This window comes from Pseudophryne corroboree, chromosome 3 (genome assembly GCF_028390025.1).
Source record: "Pseudophryne corroboree isolate aPseCor3 chromosome 3, aPseCor3.hap2, whole genome shotgun sequence".
NCBI lineage: Eukaryota > Metazoa > Chordata > Amphibia > Anura > Myobatrachidae > Pseudophryne > Pseudophryne corroboree.
The window spans coordinates 313,703,524-313,721,785 of record NC_086446.1 but is presented as its reverse complement, the minus strand read 5'-3'; the positions used below and the strand labels follow the sequence as shown (position 1 = coordinate 313,721,785).

The window sequence follows — 18,262 nt, the reverse complement described above, 5'->3', positions numbered from 1 at the left end:
CAGCCAAAGGCTGCGTCATCCCATGCAAAGGTGTCCAACATCATAAAATATCAAAAAAGTGTGCGCTGAAGACCACGTGGCTGCTCTGCAGAGTTGCTCTGTCGAAGCTCCCCGCTGAGCTGCCCAAGACGCTCTTACTAAGCGGGTAGAATGGGCCCTGACCCCTTCCAAAGCAGGGAGCTGAGCAGCATTGTAAGCCTGACAAATAGTCAAGCGAAGCCAACGGGCTAACGTCTGCTTTGAGGCTGGCCAGACCCTTTTTCGATAGTCATACAGAACAAATAGAGAATCCGACTTGCGGACCTCCCTAGTTCTGTCCACATAAATGTGGAGAGCCCGCACTACATCTAATGATACTTCTACCTGGAAGGAATCAGTTAGAGCTGGAACCACAATTTCCTGGTTCAAATAAAACTTAGAGACAACCTTTGGAAGATAATGTAGCCAGGTCCGAAGCACTACCCTGTGCTGGTGAAACACCAAGAATGGAGAGCGGCGCGATAAAGCATGGAGATCTGAAACCCTGCAGGCTGAAGCAATTGCCAGCAGGAAACATTTCTTACAAGTGAGCCAACTTATATCCACTGTCTCCAAAGGCTCAAATAGAGCCTTCTTCAATGCTCCTAGGACTATTGAAAAAGGGAGGCTGTACATGTAGTACTTCCTGAAGAAAAGTCCGAACATCTAGCATCTGGGCTAGTAAAGACAGCGCCGAGACCTGTACCTTTAGTGAGGACAATCAGAGCCCTAGGTCCAGACCTGACTGCAGAAAGGCCAACAAACGTGAAAGTCGAAAGGATGCTGGGCTGAATCCTCTCGCTGAACACCACTGAAAAATACTTTTCCATATTTTGTGATAGACCCTTGCAGAGGAAGGTTTTCGGACCTTGAGCATGGTCTCTGTCACCCTTCTTGAAAATCCCTTCTTCCTCAGGATGGATGTTTCAATAGCCATCCCGTCAAAGCTAGGTAGTCCGGATTCGGATGAAGGCAGGGACCCTCTGTTAGAAGATCCGGACGTTGTGGCAATGGTAACGGCACGTCTACTGACAGAGCTTGTAGATCCGCGTACTACGTCCGCTGTGGCAAATCCGGAGCCACTATAATTAACATGCCTCCTTCTTTCTTGAACTTGCGGAGAACCCATGGCACCAAATGGATTGGAGGAAACACGTAAACCAGCTGAAACCTCCATGGAGATGTCAGAGCGTCTACCAGGCTTGCCTCCAGGTCTCGCATCCTGGAGCCGTATACTGGTATGTGATGCTTGTGACGCAATGCCATCACATCTATGTTTTGAAGTCCCCATCTGTTGACCAACAATTGGAAGACCTCTGGATGGAGAGCCCACGCCCCTGAGTGTACCTCTTGTTGGCTCAGGAAATTAGTTTCCCAATTGAGAACTCCCGGGGTGAAGACTGCAGAGATGATCGGAAGATGAACCTCTATCCACTTCAAGATGTGACTTACCTCTGCCCTGTCAGTTCATGTATGCGACCCATGTCGCGTTGTATGACTGAGACACCCGGCAGAGCTCTAAAGATGGCCCTGAGTTCTAGGACATTGATAGAAAGCCTGCTTCCTGAAGCTACCACCGTCCCTGAAATGACTGATTGTTACAGAACGCTCCCCATCCATCTATTGTAACCAGAGTCCAATCTGCCATCCAGAAGGGACGACCCTGTATCAAGTTGTTTTGACAAAGCCATCACGTGAGAGAGTGGCGAACCTCTCTGGAAAGGATAATCCTCTGTATTCTGAGATAAAGGTATGATCCGTACCACTGTGCGAGAATCTGCAGCTGACGCGAGTGAAACTAATCGTATTCCACCATGTCAAACGTAGCTACCATAGAACCTAGAATCATGCAAGCATGGATAGAGTGCTTGCGATACTTCAAAAATACTCGAATCCTGGCCTGTAAATCGAGAATCTTGTCCCAGGAAAGATAAACCCTCTGTAATCGCGTGCATCTAAATGAAGCATCTGCTGAGCAGGCTGAAGTGACGATTTTCATAAATTTATCTTCCAACTGTGTGATTGTAAAAGGTTGACTGTTACCTGTATATGCTGCTCCAAAGTCTCCCTTGACTGAGCCATAATAAGGAGGTTGTTCAAGTAAGGAAGTATTCTGAAACCTTGCATCTGAGATGCGCTGTCATGACACCCATGACCTTCGTGAATACTCTTGGTGCTGTAAACAAACCAAAGGGTGATGCCTTAAATTGATAATGATCCTCCTGAACCGCAAACCTGACGAATAGTTGGGGGGCAGGATAAATGGGTATGTGTAGATAAGCAACATGGATATCGAGGGATGCCATGAAAGCCCCCTGTTCCAACGCCAGTATGATTGATCTCAAAGGTTTCATGCGGAACCTTGGCACCCTGAGATATTTATGGTGAGACTTCAGGTGCAGAATTGGCCAGTAAGAGCCATCCGGCTTCTGTACCAGAAAGAGAGTGGTATAATAACCCTGTCCTCTTTGCTCCAGAGGCACAGGGATAACCACATTGGAGGCTAGAAGGGAGTGCACTGCCCTCCTCAGAGCTTCTGCCTTCTGAGGGTCCCCTGGGGTGGAAGCTTCTGAATTGCCAAAGCATAACCCTGAGAAATGATCTCCCTGACCCAGGCGTCTCTTGTGGTTTCCATCCAATGTGGGTAAAAAGACAGAAGTCGGCCTCCTACCCAGGGATCCCCAGAGGGAGGCCCGTTCCATCAAACGGCAGGCTTGTCCATCTGCTTGGGAGCTGGATGGCTGGTAGAATAGGGTTTCTTAGACCAAGATTTTGACGTCTTAGCGGGCACCTGCTATCTTGCTGTAGCCTGACCTCTGACTCTTCCCTGCGGACGAATGGAGTGAACAGTAGTCCTCGGCTTTGCGGGAGATCCAGAAGGAAGAATTGCCAACTTGGAAGCTGCTAACGTCTCCACAATCTTATTCAACTACCTTCTAAAGAGAGTAGCAAAAGGAAGTGCCTCTAAAGCCTTCTTTGCACAAATCACACACACACAATACTCAACTGTCCTGTGAATGCAGGAAGGAAAAAATAACCAAGACCGGGCTCAGAGAGACAGGTATAGGGGAGACAAGGCCCAAGCCTCTTTCACGGTGCCCCAGCCAAAGCATCAATGCTTTAAAAATGACCATCCAGGGGGCGTGGCTTGGACGCCATACTGAGAGGCAGCCTAGTGTGAGAGCTCTGTACCCACACTACCCCTGCACAGCCTAATACCGCACCAACATCTATCCCCCACACCCCTGCACTGTCCCTGTACTGTGGGGGAGTCTCGCTGTGGGGTCTGAGCGGGTCCGCGGAATCGGAGAGCACGTATCCGTGCTCTCGCGGGTTGCGGCCTGTCCTCACCTCTAGAGCCGGGACCTGTGCCGGCGGAAGCGGCCGGAGCTCCGTACACGGCTTCCGGCGGCGCTACGGAGAAGTGCGGGAGCCTGAAGCGGCATCTACCTGGCGGCGGCGGCGGCAGCACATAGCACTGAGCCTGTCCAGCATCGTGGGAGCAGCCTGGGGCCGGTGAGTGGAGCAGGGCCTGCAGGGAAGCCCTGGAAGCAGACGCTGTGGCGGCCATCTTTATTGTGGGCACTGCAGGCTACGGATGCTGGCACATGCTGTGCCATCCAGCCTGATTAAAATTAACATCCCCTGTCTGGTGGCCTTACTACCTGGGTTCTCCTCAGCTGATCTTAACCCACAGCAAGTATGCACTAAACACTACAGGGTTTAATTGGCACGGGAGACAGAAGAGGGCAACCTTCTTTATACCTCTCCAGGCTCATAGCTGCAGTGCTGCACATTTGTACTCACTGTTTGGGCTCCATCTCTGGACCACCTCTGTGGCACCCATACTGTTGTGGGCTCCCTGAGATATACCGGCACAACCTCCTGCTGCATGTAGTGTTTTGAGTACTCCATTTTTGCCGCACTGTTTTTCACTTAATAATGCTGCCCTGATCACCTTATATCCCAACCCAGAGCTTTTTTTTTGTATCAGTGGGTAATCGGATATTACTCTTTTGCTACCTATAACTGCTAACTTCAGAAAAGATCTTGCTATATTATGAGCCGTATTGCACTGAAAGCTAAGAAAAAAGGGCCTCAGGAAATTTCTCACCACTTTCTTCGACAAGAAAAGCAGCTTTCACCCCGATCTCCTAATAGCCCGTCTCAGCCTGTTGTGATGGACCAATCGTCGTCACCTGCTACTAGGGGTGATATCCAGACCCTTCAGGCTCTTATAATGGACCTCAAGGAATCTTTTACCACTGCCCTGGAGAAGGCTGTAGGAGAACTGAAAGCAGATATGACGGACCTTTCGTCCCGTACCGCCTCTCTGGAAACGCAAGTGGTCCGGGTCCAGGAAGTCCAGGAACATATTGGCAATGATATGAACTATTTCTACACCGAACTGGACCTCCTCAGGGACAAGAACGAAGATCTGGAGAACCGCGAAAGACGGAACAACCTCCGCATTAGCAACGTCCCGGAAACAGTGGCCCCAGGTGAGCTAGAACCCTACCTCTTACGCCTGTTTGCCCACCTCCTTCCATCTGTAGATGCTACTGCTATTCAAATTGAGCGGGCGCATAGAGCCCTACGACCCAAACCGAAGGACACTGATCCCCCCAGAGATGTGATCCTCAAGCTCCTTTCTTTCAAGATCAAGAACTTGATCACTACGGCCAGTAGATCTTCTTCCTCTATTTTGTTTGAAGGGACTAAGCTCCAAATTTTCCAGGATCTAGCCCCTTCCACCATAGCGAAACGCAGGGACCTGCGCTCAGTGACTGCTCTGCTCAGACAAAATGGATATAAATATAAATGGGGATTTCCGTTCCGTCTTCAAGTAGAGATTAAGGGGAAGCCCTATTTCATAAAGACGCCGGATGAAGGAAAGGATCTGCTTCGTAGACTGAACCTTAATTTGTCCCCTGGTCCGTCTCGTCTAGGGGCTCACGCCCAAGATTGATAGTCTCGAATATTCTCAATACAGACCTATTTGCTGATTTCCTGTTGTTTATTATACTAGTATATGCGATGTGTATTGTGCTTTGTCCTGTTTAGGTTTAGGTACTATACCAGGCTCATTACTAATTTTGTTATGTGTTTATATCTTTTTTTTTTTTTTGGTTATTGTTAGTATCCACTCTATTCTAGCAAGAAATGTGGTATAACTGCTCTGGGTGGGATATGTTGGCCCACCTCCAAGCCTCGTCAACCCCAATTTCAGGGATTATTGCATATGCACCTGTGAATTTGATTTTGTGACTCGGGTTTATCCCCGATTTTTGAATCCCACACCTGAGCTCTTTCCCTTTTTATAGGAGCTCATTTGTTGTAGTGGTCAGCCCTATTTTTGGCTGTACCGACTACTTCCCCCCCCCCCCCCCCCCATTTTTATCTTGTTTTTTGATCTCTAGTTGTGAGAATATACTACTCTAATACAGCTCAGACCCCCTTTTTTTTTTTTTTTTTTATTGTATATATATATATATATATATATATATATATATATATATAATTTTTTTTATTTGTTTTTTATTTGTTTCCTAGCCTGTGACCATGCCGTTTTCTTGTCTTACCATAAACGCTAAGGGCCTTAATACTCCACAGAAGCGCTCACACTTGTTCCATTCATTAAATCGCCTTCGGGGCGACTGCATTTTTCTTCAGGAAACCCACCTCAAGTCAGGGAGTCACCCCTCCTTAGCCTCCAAACACTACCCGAATGTATACTATTCTAACAATACCTCTAAACGGAATGGAGTGGCCATACTGCTCCGATCCACGTTTCCTTTCGTGCTTTCTGACTCCAGGAGTGATCCCGAGGGTCGATTTCTTATTCTCAAGGGGAAGTTGGGTCATGAAGATATGACCTTAGCTAACATCTATGCTCCTAACTCAGGTCATTCCCAATTTTTCAATAAGTTTTTTCATATCCTCTCGGAATTTAGGAGTGGTAAAACACTTTTAGGCGGGGATTTTAACACAGTTCAGCTTCCCTCGTTAGATAAGTCTGGTACCCATGATGACAGGACTAAAATCCCGGGCTCTGCGGCCTTACGTAAACACATGGCCGAGGCTGGCCTCTTTGACATCTGGAAATCCCTCCGTGAGGGATTATACCATTTATTCCAACCCCCATGACACTTACTCCCGTATTGATCTTTTTCTAGGGTGTGCTTCCCTTTCTCAAACTGCGATTCATTCCTCCATCTTTCCTAATTCATGGTCGGATCACTCTATCCTCGAGGCTTCCTTTGGACTCTTGGAATCCACCACGGGTAGGCCCTCCTGGAGACTGAATGAAACCCTCCTGAAGCTCCCCCAGTTTCAGGACATGATTAAAGACTGCTTGCAGGACTACTTTCGTCTTAATTTGTCTGCGAATGTCCCTGTTTCCACAGTTTGGGAGGCCCATAAGTCCGTGATTAGGGGACATATCATTCAATTCGCTTCTCGTCGTAAGAAGTCTCAAGAAGCCTTGATTGTATCCCTTACCTCGTCCATCGCTTCTCTGGATCGAGAGCATAAGAGGACTTTGTCCAAGAGGACTTTGTCTCAACTCTCCCAAAAACGGGCGGAGTTACAGGTTCTTCTTGCCGAACGTGTCGAGCGGAGTCTCAGATGGGCCAATCAAATGTTTTATGATAAGAGTAATAAAGCGCATACCCTGTTGGCCCGTAGACTTAGAGCTAAACGAGCCTCACAGACCATTTCTGCGATCAAAAGCCCCTCGGGCGCTCTGCTTTATAACCCTAAAGACATTAATGGTGCATTTACTCAATATTATAAGGCTTTATATAATTTGTCTGCCCCGTCTGACACTGAATCCCATGCTCAGGGTATCCAACAATATCTGGACTCTTGTACGCTTCCCAGTATATCTGAGCCTACGGCCCGGGCCATGGATGCGGATATCACTGAAGAAGAACTTGCCTCGGCCCTTAAATCACAGAAACCGTCTAAGGCACCTGGCCCTGATGGTCTCCCTATGTCCTACTATAAGTCATTTGAACGACTACTTTCTCCCCAGCTGATCCATTTGTTCAACTCTATTCTACATGGTGCCTCTTTCCATCCTGACTCTACTGTCTCTAGAATCATTGTTATTCCCAATCCTGGGAAAGACCCCTCTCTTTGCGCCAGTTATCGTCCCATTTCCCTGATCAACACAGATCTTAAATTATTTGCCAAGATCTTGGCCAATAGGCTGAATGTAGTTTTATCTTCCTTAATTCACCCTGACCAGGTGGGCTTTATCCCTCAACGCCAAGCCTCTGACAATACAAGACGTACTATAGATCTGATACATCACTCCACCACCCATAGGATCCCATCAGTAGTCTTGGCCTTGGACGCAGAAAAGGCATTCGACCGCCTATTATGGCCTTTCATGTTTAAAACCCTAGCCTCAGTAGGTATCTCAGGAAATTTCATGCAGGCCATAAAATCTCTCTATTTGCACCCGTCTTCTACGGTGATGACCAACGGATTACACTCACCACGTTTTGCTCTGGGAAATGGAACGAGACAGGGGTGCCCCCTATCCCCTCTCATTTTTGCTATTTGCATCGAGCCATTGGCGGCCAGGATTAGAGCTAACCCCGATATTGGGGGCATAGAGGTGGGTGATGAACAATTCAAGTTGTCTCTCTTTGCCGACGATGTTCTCCTTACCTTGACTTCTCCCTTAATATCGCTTCCTAACCTCCAATCGGAATTACAAACATACGGCACTCTTTCTGGATACAAAATTAATAGCTCTAAGTCTGAAGCCTTGGCTCTTTGTATTCCCTCGCAACAACTTTCTACGCTTACTACCTCCTTTCCTTTTATCTGGCGTCCCTTGGCAATTAAATACCTTGGCATCTCCATCACTAAGTCATACTCCTCACTTTACCAAGCTAACTACACTCCTATGTTTCAGACACTAGAAAAAGATTTATTGCGCTGGCAGTCCCTTTTTATTTCATGGATTGGTAGGATAAACACGATTAAAATGAATCTCCTCCCTAGACTACTATATTTATTCCAAACCTTACCTATACCTCTCCCGATTTCAGCCTTGGACTCTATGCAAACCCTATGTAACCGCTTCATCTGGGCACATGGTAAACCTCGCATTCGTAGAGCCATTCTGGCTAGGTCTGCTTCTAATGGCGGACTGGGCTTGCCAATACTCCGCTCTTATTACCACGCCGCCCAGCTGAACCATGTTGTGTCGTGGCACTCGGAACCTGGGTGCAAACGCTGGGTAGATATAGAGAATTCTCTGTTGAAGACAAGTCGAGTGGATGACATACTATGGTTACCCAGACCGCTTAGACCAGCCTCGGCCTGTGAAACTCCGACCATTCGCTTTACTCTTAAGATATGGGATAAACTCCGTCCCTCGCTGGACCTAGCTCCTTTTCCCTCACCTATGTCCCCTATCTGGGACCACCCCCGGTTCCCCCCAGGTCTGGACAGACAAATGGCATCTTACTGGCGAACTCTAAACGTTACCAGATTCAAACATGTAAAAGGTCAATATGCTCCACCTTCATTTACTGACCTCCAAACTATTCACTCAATCCCAGCCTCCCGCCATTTTCAATATAATCAAATCATGAGCTTCGTTAATTCCCAAATTCCCCCTAGTAAAATTCGTATGCTGACCCACTTTGAGCGCATCTGCTCTCATTCAGTTGGCCATAAAGGTAATATCTCTGTTCTCTATCATTCCGTCCTGACCCCAGACCCCCCAAACCGAGATCCTCATGAACTGGCATGGGAGTTAGATCTCCCGTCCACTTTTGACGACGAGGACTGGTCCACAATTAGAACTAGAATCGCCAAAGCCTCCATCAGTGTCACTATCAGGGAGACATGTTATAAGGTATATACCCGGTGGTATTTGACACCCTCCAGACTTCACGCTATCTTTCCATTGACCTCGGATCACTGCTGGAGGAACTGTGGAGAGATTGGTACATTCTCTTGTATATGGTGGTTCTGCCCGATACTTCAGTCATTTTGGGAACAAGTGTGGGCGCTCCTTTCACAGGTTTTGGGACTTCCTGTCTCAGGTAACATTGCCATTGCACTGTTGTGTGCTCCGACTCCTTCGCTTGACAAGCACCAAGACAAACTTGTAACTCATGTATGTAACGCAGCTAAATCCCTTATAGCCAAACATTGGAAGTCCTTAGAGGCGCCTCCAACCACTGCCCTTTTGAATCGTATCCAGTTTGTCGCCTCAATGGAATATATCACGAGTTTACAAAATAACACGGTAACATCCTTTCACAAAATATGGTCCCCCTGGTTCCTTTTTCGTTCTTCTCCCCTCCCTGGCCTCAATTGACATCCCTATGTCTTTGTGTATTTTACCCACTAAGCCCACAAGATGTTATATATTAATTATTTTTTTTTATTTTTATTTTTTTATTTTTTCTTTCTCCCTCTCTATTCTGGTCTCTCCCTTTGTATGTTTTGTTGATCTATTAGTAGCTTCTTCTATGGCTATTCTATTATATGCTCTATGTTTCTGTACACTTTGTATCAATTTCAGATATTGCAATGCCTGTATTTCACAGTACACTTTTTGTATTGCTTGCTTGTTTCTAAAATAAAAAAACATTGTTTTAAAAATGACCATCCAGCATTTTATGGGCGCAGCCAGCCGAGGGAGGCGCAATCCTTCTGGAAGTTAATACCTTGTTCCAAGCCAGCTCAGGCACAGAGGAGGGGTCGCAGACCACTACCCTCCAAATCCCCCCCCCTCCTCTTGGGTGCTTATCCTCCCGGGACCTGCCCGAGTCTGCCGCACTGTCCCTGGTGGTCTAGTAGAAAAGCAGCACAGGAAATCTGGTGCCCCACTGCCCCCACACCCGCTGTCTACTCTGCTGGGGTGGATTGCCACTGCTACGGCTCCTCCCCATGTCTGACCAGGGGAGCAGCTCTCTTACCTCCCGGCTATGGCCTGCGGCTGTGAGCTATGTGAGCTATGTGTGGCGGAAGTCACCAGCCCACTTACCGGTGCTACCGGGTGATGGAGCACGGTCCGGGCGTCCCATGGATGCCTGTACCGCTGCCCTTAATAACCCTGGAGATTCTCTGCTCCTCTTCATGGTGCTCCTGCTGGCACAGATCTATAAACTGGCAGGCACAGGCGGGCAGGGGGAGGGGGGGTATAGGGGACGGGAGGCCAGAGGGTTGCTGGTAAATACAATTTAACCCATTGGTGCCCAGACGCCTTCACATCCAACCTATTCCCAGTGTAATGAATCCTGTTCCCCCTAGTGGACGAAAAAGAAATAAGAGTTCAATTGCTAATAACGGTGATAGGTTGCTCAAGCCCCCCCAATATTTGTGGTGCTGTTGCTACTAACTATGCCTGTGTGGCATTTTTCTTTCAGATGGGGGTGGGGGGTGGAGTAATTTGAGTACCCTATACTTGGCTTTTATAGTTGCAGTTAGCTGTGCTGTCCCTCTCTCATAGCCGGGCAGAACACTGATTGTGAGGTTATATTAGCAGTAGATGTGTCCCATAACTGTGCAGTGTCGCTCACATAACAGTGTAGCACAGGTTAAAGAGAAAAGGCTATGTAGCAGTAGGTGTCACAGTTATGGTTCTGGTTAGCTTTGTAACCCTTCCTGGGCAGCAGAGAGGTGCATAAGTACAGATGGCTGTAAGCCTATGTAACAGCAGATATCACACAATAACTGTTTTGTGCAGCAGTAAGCCTAAGTCCTGTTTTATCATGTGTGTACCATGCTGGAGTTTTTTTCTTCTTAATACAGTTTCAAATTGTTCTACACTTTTAATGGTGAAACCTACTGGTTAGTTGGTTGGTTGTAGCTGGTTAAGAGGAGACTGCCTCACCAACCATACAACAATAGTTCTGCTATGTTCAGTTCTGCATTATGCTAGCTGGATGCAAATGTCACATGACCCTTCACCCCTCCGCTGTCACAAATTAACCGTTAGATGCAGATCAGTGTGTATATGTGTATAGTGGTCAGGCAATGAACTGTGGCCATGTGCCAAAATCTTATCTTCAGAGTCAGGCGGTCTAATACACACAACAGATAGATGTGAATTGGCTCTGGCTATGAGCACTGCCCACCGAATGTTCTCTGTAGATAAGCAGTCTAAGTACAATGACTCATTTAGAGAGCATTTGGCTTCCTTGCCAGAGTGAGAAGTTGGCTACTTCTGAACATGCAGCTAACAGGGCCAAACTTAAAATATACCTGTACAATCAGAGCCTGCATTTACATTGTATCACATAATTTTATAAAAACAAGTGATGTAGAAAAAATAGGATTTTAAATACCTACTGGTAAATCCTTTTCTCGTAGTCCATAAGGGATATTGGGGACAGCTAAGTACGATGGGGTATTGACGGGTCCAAAGGAGCCAGTGCACTTTAAATTTCTTCAACTGGGTGTGTTGGCTCCTCCCTTCTATGCCCTCTCCCACAGGCAGTTATAGGTCAAACAGTGTCCGAAGAAGAAAGGACATACTTGAGAGAAGGAACATAACAAGAAGTGTGGTGAGATTTACACACCAGCACACCATAACATAACCGGGCCAGCAACAGCTGGCAACAGAAAACAGCAACAGCTGAACAGGTAACACATAATAGAGAACCTGCAAAAAGTAACCGCACAGAGGCAGGCGCCCAATATCCCTTATGGACTACGAGAAAAGGATTTACCGGTAGGTATTTAAAATCCTATTTTCTCTAGCATCCATAAGGGATATTGGGACAGATTAGTATGATGGGGACGTTTCAAACCTTCCAGAAAGTGCAGGAACATGCGGAGACTGCTGCAGCACCGCCTGCCCAAACTGTGTATAGACTTTGGCCAGGGTATCAAATTTGTAAAATTTCACAAAAAAGTGTTCTCCCCCGCCCAGGTAGCGGCTCGGCATAGTTGCAAGGCAGAGACTCCACAGGCAGCCACCCAGGAAGAGTCCACTGACCTTGTAGAGTGGGCCTTCAGAGACTGAGGAACAGGGTAGGCTGCCATCATATAGGCCTGTTGGATAGTAAGCCTAATCCAGTGAGCAATGGTCTGCTTTGAAGCAGGACAACCCTTTTTCTGCGCATCATAAAGCACGAATAAGGAATCCATCTTCCCGACCCGAGCAGTGTGCCTGACATAGATCTTCAAAGCACACACAACATCCAAAGATTCCGGAGGAGCTGAAGTGTCAGTACAGGACGGAACCACAATAGGCTGAATCAGGTGGAATGCGGAGACAACCTTCGGCAGGAACTGCTGTCTAGTCTGGAGCTCCACTCTGTCCTCATAAAAGACCAAGTAGGGACTTTTACACGACAAGGACCCCAATTCTGAGATGCATCTAACAGAAGCCAGGGCCAATAACATCACTGTCTTCCATGTGAGGTACTCGTCTTCTACCATCAGAGGCTCAAACCAGGAGGACTGTAGAAATTTCAACACTACAGCCAACGCCCAGGGTGCTGTAGGCGGCACAAAGGGAGGTTGTATGTGGAGTACCCCTTGTAAGAAGGTCTGAACTTCTGTCAACACAGCCAATTTCTTATGAAAGAAAATTGAGAGCTGAAATCTGGACCTTAACGGAATCCAGACGTAAGCCCTTTTCCACACCAGCCTGCAGGACACGGAGGAAACATCCCAAGTGAAACTCTGCAGGTGGATACGTGCGTTCCTCGCACCAAGAGACATATCTCCTCTAGACATGATGATAGTGTTTTGACATCACAGGTTTTCTGGCTTGCACCATAGTGGCAACAATTTCTTTTGGAAACCCCTTGTGAGCTAGGATGTTCCGCTCAACTTCAATGTGTCAAACAAAGCCACCATAAGTCCGGGTAGACGAACGGCCCTTGTTGAAGAAGATCCTTTCTTAGCGGCAGAGGCCAAGGGTCTTCTATGGACATGTCCAGAAGAGCTGCGTACCACGCCCTTCGGGGGCCAATCCGGCGCAATCAGGATTGCTTGTACTCTGATGTCTGATCCGCTGGAGCACCCTTGGGATCAACGGAATCGGCGGGAATAGGTATACCAGCCGGTAAGGCCAAGGCGACGTCAGTGCATCCACTGCACTTGCCTGAGGGTCTCTGGTTTGCGAGCATTAGCAGCGGACTTTCTTGTTGAAGCGAGATGCCATCATGTCGAACTGCGGGTATCTCCACCTGTCGACAATCTGTTGAAACACCTGAGGATGTAATCCCCACTCCCCCGAGTGGAGGTTGTGGCAACTCAGGAAGTCCACTTCCCAGTTGTCAAGTCCTGGAATGAAAATTGCGGACAGTGCTCTTGCATTACTTTCAGCCCAGAGAAGTATTTTTGACACTTCTCGCATGCAGGCCCTGCTTTTTGTCCCTCCCTGTCGATGTATGCCACTGCATTGGCGTTGTCCGACTGAACCTGGATCGCCTGATCCCTGAGTAGAGGGGAGGCCAGAATCAGAGCATTGTAGAAAGCCCGAAGTTCCAGAATGTTGATCGGAAATAGGGCCTCTTGGGCAGACCACCTGTGGTCTCAAATTTCCTATCCTCCGGGACCTTTACCGTAAAAGAGCCCGGAGCAGGGAGCACCGCCTTTTTAGAAAGGCGAGAGACGGAGACGTCTACTGCTCGAGATTCTTCCCAGAATTTCCTGCCTTCAAGGACAAATGGGAAGGTATTTAAAAACCTTTTTGGACACCTGATATTTTTTATCTGGATTTATCTGGATTTTTCCAGGCTAATTTAAATAAATCATCCAATCTCTTGGAATCAGGAAAAGTGACTGTCCGTTTGTCTTAAGGGACAAAAAATGACTACTGACCAGTATCGTCCTCCAGGGGGAGCTTTAACATATCCCGTATGGCCTATATGAGGGTTTCGATACCCTGTGTAGGGGTGGAATCCCCACTAATGGAATCCACATCATCCCTATCCACCTGTACATCATCATCAGAATCTTATAAAATTGCAGGTAAAGCATGTTTTTGTGCACCTGTAGTATGGAGCGGGGGATGGGAAACATCAGCCTTGGCAGTTAGGCTAGCTACTGCTTGTTGCAGTTCTTGTGTTTTGTTGGCATTGGCAGCGAGTTGAGGTGACATATCCGACATCATAGTTTTTATAGCCCCCAGCCAGGATGGCTCTGGACTCTCCCCCATGTTATCATCAGCATTTTGTGATGACTGACTACACTGCTCACAGGATATGGAGCCCGATGAAATAGGGGAGAATCTGGCATTACACACATTGCATGACTTCTGTTTCACCATAATGATATACAGAAACAATACACATACAACACAGACTGTGTACAATACAAGCCTGCCCTATTGCATGTGAGAGGAGACACAGTAGAGAGGACACCAGAGCACCCAACGCTGTACAGCCCCAGTGAGACTGTCAGCGTTTTATGTAGTAATACATAACAGTTATACTGCTGCACAGAAAATTCCCCAGAGGAATGTAAACTGTGCACTCCCCCTCTACACCCGGTACCAGTGATCCTGTGACCGTTTGGAGGAGCTGTATGAGGCTGCTGCTTATGCAGAGGAAGGCGCCAAAATGCAGCTGAGCCCGCTCTGATGTAGCTCCGCCCCCCGCTATGGCGCCGGAGCTACTAATAAGTTTTATACTGGCTATGTCTCCACAGGCTGTGTAACCTCACATAAATGCTTGGTACAACACACCTCCCGCCAGTCTCACACAGGGGCACCTGCAGGTCCCCCCCAGGAGGGATCCATACGCCTCACCCACGCTTCTGCCGCACAATGAACCGGGGGGGCTTCCCTAGCGGGGCCCCCGGTTTGTACTCACCACGACGATCACCTTCAGGCTCTGTCAGGGGTGTGCGGCAAGCTACAGCTGCGACAGCTAAGGCGCAGTGCCCCGCTGAACAAACAGCCCCTCAGGACGGTGGTCCTGCAGCGGAGAAGCGGCTCAGCACCTCATTAGGCCGGTGACCGTCTCCCCCCTAACTCCCACAGCGCAGGTATGCTGTTACCCAAACAGCATACCGAAATAAGGAAAAGTTTAAATTAAATTGAAGAAAAACTCTGGAGCTTACAGTGTGCGCATCCTCTCCTGAGAGCACTTTTTTCTAAACTGCCTGTGGGAGGAGGCATAGAGGGGAGGAGCCAGCACACCCAGTTGAAGAAATTTAAAGTGCACTAGCTCCTTTGGACCCATCTGTACCCCATCATACTAATCTGTCCCCAATATCCCTAATGGATGCTAGAGAAATAGAATATTTTAAAATAAAATACCGGTAAGTGTGAATTCTAATAAGGAATATGTAGATACATTATTGCATTGTAAATTTCAAGTTAGAAAATACAGCAGTGTTTGGAAAAGGCATCTTTCCAACTGCTGCTTATTAAAAAGGAAAAGAGCAGTTGCGAAATTATATATCATCAAGCAACTGGCAGACTATATTGTGCAAACAGTTCAACAACTCCTTTTATTTTTAAAATGACAGAAATAAACATGAGCCATGAAAGTCCTCCCTAAAGCCACAAAGCAAATGTAGACTGGAGCATCAAGTCAGAAAACGTGTATCTTGTGCAGGGGTGTTGGACAATTCCGCACTAGCTGAACATGCACACTGGAAGTCTGATTTAGTAGTGCAAATAATGGCAATTATTATGTCAGGTCATGAGAGAAAGTGTTTTCATGGCTCTAACACCACTCGAACATTAATATATTGTACACGCAGTGCATTTATTCTGAGTATATTCTACATAGTTTATTTGGACTCAACGTTTAAAGTGGTGATAATATTAAGTGTAAAACAATCCAGGCTTTCCTCCTAATATTAGTAGTGCTTTATATTTTGAGGTCAAACCCTCCGAAACATACCCATTTAAATATATTGCAAATCTTTCTTCCTTCAATAAAAGTTCTAGATGCTGGGTGAAAACTAGACAATTGTGCTTATGGATACATCTAAAACCAAATCACTAAATAGGAACACATAATTTAAATAAAATCAAAACAGGTTGTCTAGATTAGCCCCATGTTGGAGAGAGCAATAGAATAGGGGCTCCATAGCACAGCTGTCTTACAGTAGATAGACAGAAGACCTTCCTGTGTTTGTGTGCTGGTTATTGTGATATGAGTAAGGAAGTCAGTTTGTTAATCAGTGGGGACTGATCTCACTCAGAAAGCACTTCCTTGGCTGCACAATGGAGAATATTACATTAACAGAGAACGGACAGCCAAGCAGTCATTACACCGTATACAAAGGCATGGGTAGGTATAACAGCAATCAACCAGCTACAGTTCCTTACTACATAACTGATCACTGGCTGACAGAATGCAGTTTGTAAACAATGTTGTATGTTTAGTTCGGGGAAGGGCTGGTCAGTGGGGAAGGAAGACTTTTCACAGATGAATCCTGGCTGAGAGGAATGGTATTAAAAGCACTATATCCAGAATCTAGGTGGCAGAATAGCTCTTTATTTAAAAGCATACTTCATAGTAGCTCATATCATACTTTTACTATATGAGGACCAAGCTGCTAAGCTCATTAAGTTCTACCGCTATATACTTGTGGACACGTGTGGTAGGTACAGTAGTACAGAAGATTCACAGGCCACTTACTTGTACTTACTACCAAACGTAGTCTGCCATTCCCTCCCTTTCAAGTCTTGGCTAAATGTATTTTGCCTAACAAACAATAGGTGTCTAGGAAATTATTAAATAGCCTAGAGTGCTGGACAGTATCATAAGTTCTACATTAAATAGTTCATGCCTCGTATTGCCACCATGCATGGTCTCTCCTTATTCCAGCCATACTCTCCACTGGCAGTTAAAATACCAGTTGTCGGGATCCCCGCGTTCAGAATACTGACGCCGAAATCCCGCCAGCCGACAATCCCGCCAGCCGGAATCCCGGTGCACCAGGGATATTCCCACTCGCAAGGGGACTCTTAGCGCTTGCCCCTCTGCCACCATTTTGGCGGGCAGGATGCCGCTGTCAGGATACCGATAGCCAGCATCCCGTCCGCCAGTACAACGTATGTAATCCTGACCAAAATGGCAAATAGCAATAGCTGCTATATTACCTAGGCTGATAGTGCTACTGGTACAGTAATTATATCATTCCCCATTAACAACTACAATTGGTACTCTGCAACCTTCTTTACCATCTGCTTCACGTGATGTTCATTTTTGGTGTACTGATCTCCTCAACGTACATTTCTACATAATATGCAAGCACTTTATTAATGAAGGATAAGAATAATAATACTATAATAATAATAATAATAATAATATACTGCGGTTGGGGGTGGGGAGTCAGGACTTGAGCAGCAAGGAAAGTGGGTGCATTGACTCATAGCTCCAGCACTACAATCCTCAATTTCCTGCAATAAAGAGAGACTCCCAATACAATATTCATAAGTTACATCATACAAGTAGAGAAAGTCCTCTTACTGTTACTGGATCTTCCAATGGGTTTTCAATTTCCGCTTGTCGCAGGAACACATTACCACGGCAAACTCGCCATAACATCCTCTCAAAGGTGGGAATCCTTTCACGATTAATCACACCAGCCACAAACCTGTAAGGGTATTAATAGTGCAGTCCATGTCAACAGATAGTCATTTTCTGCTGTCCACTGTACTATGAGTTGAGGTATTAGGTAGTTATGAGAGGTGTATGTCATGATTACTGTGTATGAGGAAAATATCCGTGTATTAGGTGGAGATGAGAGGTACCTGACCTGATGTTTGTGTATTCGTTAGTGTACTGATGCCTGTGTATTAGGAGGGGTTCCTGTATGAATGGTCGACCATGTTATGGTCGACAGTCATTAGGTCGACCACTATTGGTCGACACTGACATGGTCGACATGTACACTTGGTCGACACATGAAAATGGTCAACTCATGAAAGGTCGACACATGAAAAGGTCGACATGAGTTTTTTTTACTTTTTTTGTGTCGTTTTTTGCGTAAAGTGACTGGGAACCCCAATTAGTGCACCGCTTCGCTCGCCATGCTTCGGGCATGGTGCCTTCGCTCCGCTACCGCTTCGCTCGGCACAGATTACCGTTCCAATCGTAGTCCACGTGGATAGTAAAGTATGGAAAAGTTCCCCAAAAGAAAAAAAAGTTAAAAAACCCATGTCGACCTTTTCATGTGTCGACCATTTTCATGTGCCGACCATGTCAATGTCGACCTATAGTGGTCGACCTAATGACTGTCGATCATAACATGGTCGACCATCTGAACGGATACCATTAGGAGGAAG

The 18,262-nt window shown here is 46.7% G+C and overlaps 1 protein-coding gene across 7 annotated transcripts in view; it reads right to left on the bottom strand.

The window, feature by feature from the left end:
* The window catches only part of ATP6V0A1 (ATPase H+ transporting V0 subunit a1), a 196,835-nt gene that overhangs the window by 100,341 nt on the left and 78,232 nt on the right, over positions 1 to 18,262 (bottom strand). For all 7 annotated transcript variants that reach the window (XM_063959439.1, XM_063959445.1, XM_063959441.1 and 4 more), the window contains exon 7: positions 17,445 to 17,571. In XM_063959439.1, coding sequence (XP_063815509.1) covers positions 17,445 to 17,571 — 127 coding nt within the window. The remainder of the gene's footprint in view (positions 1 to 17,444; positions 17,572 to 18,262) is intronic.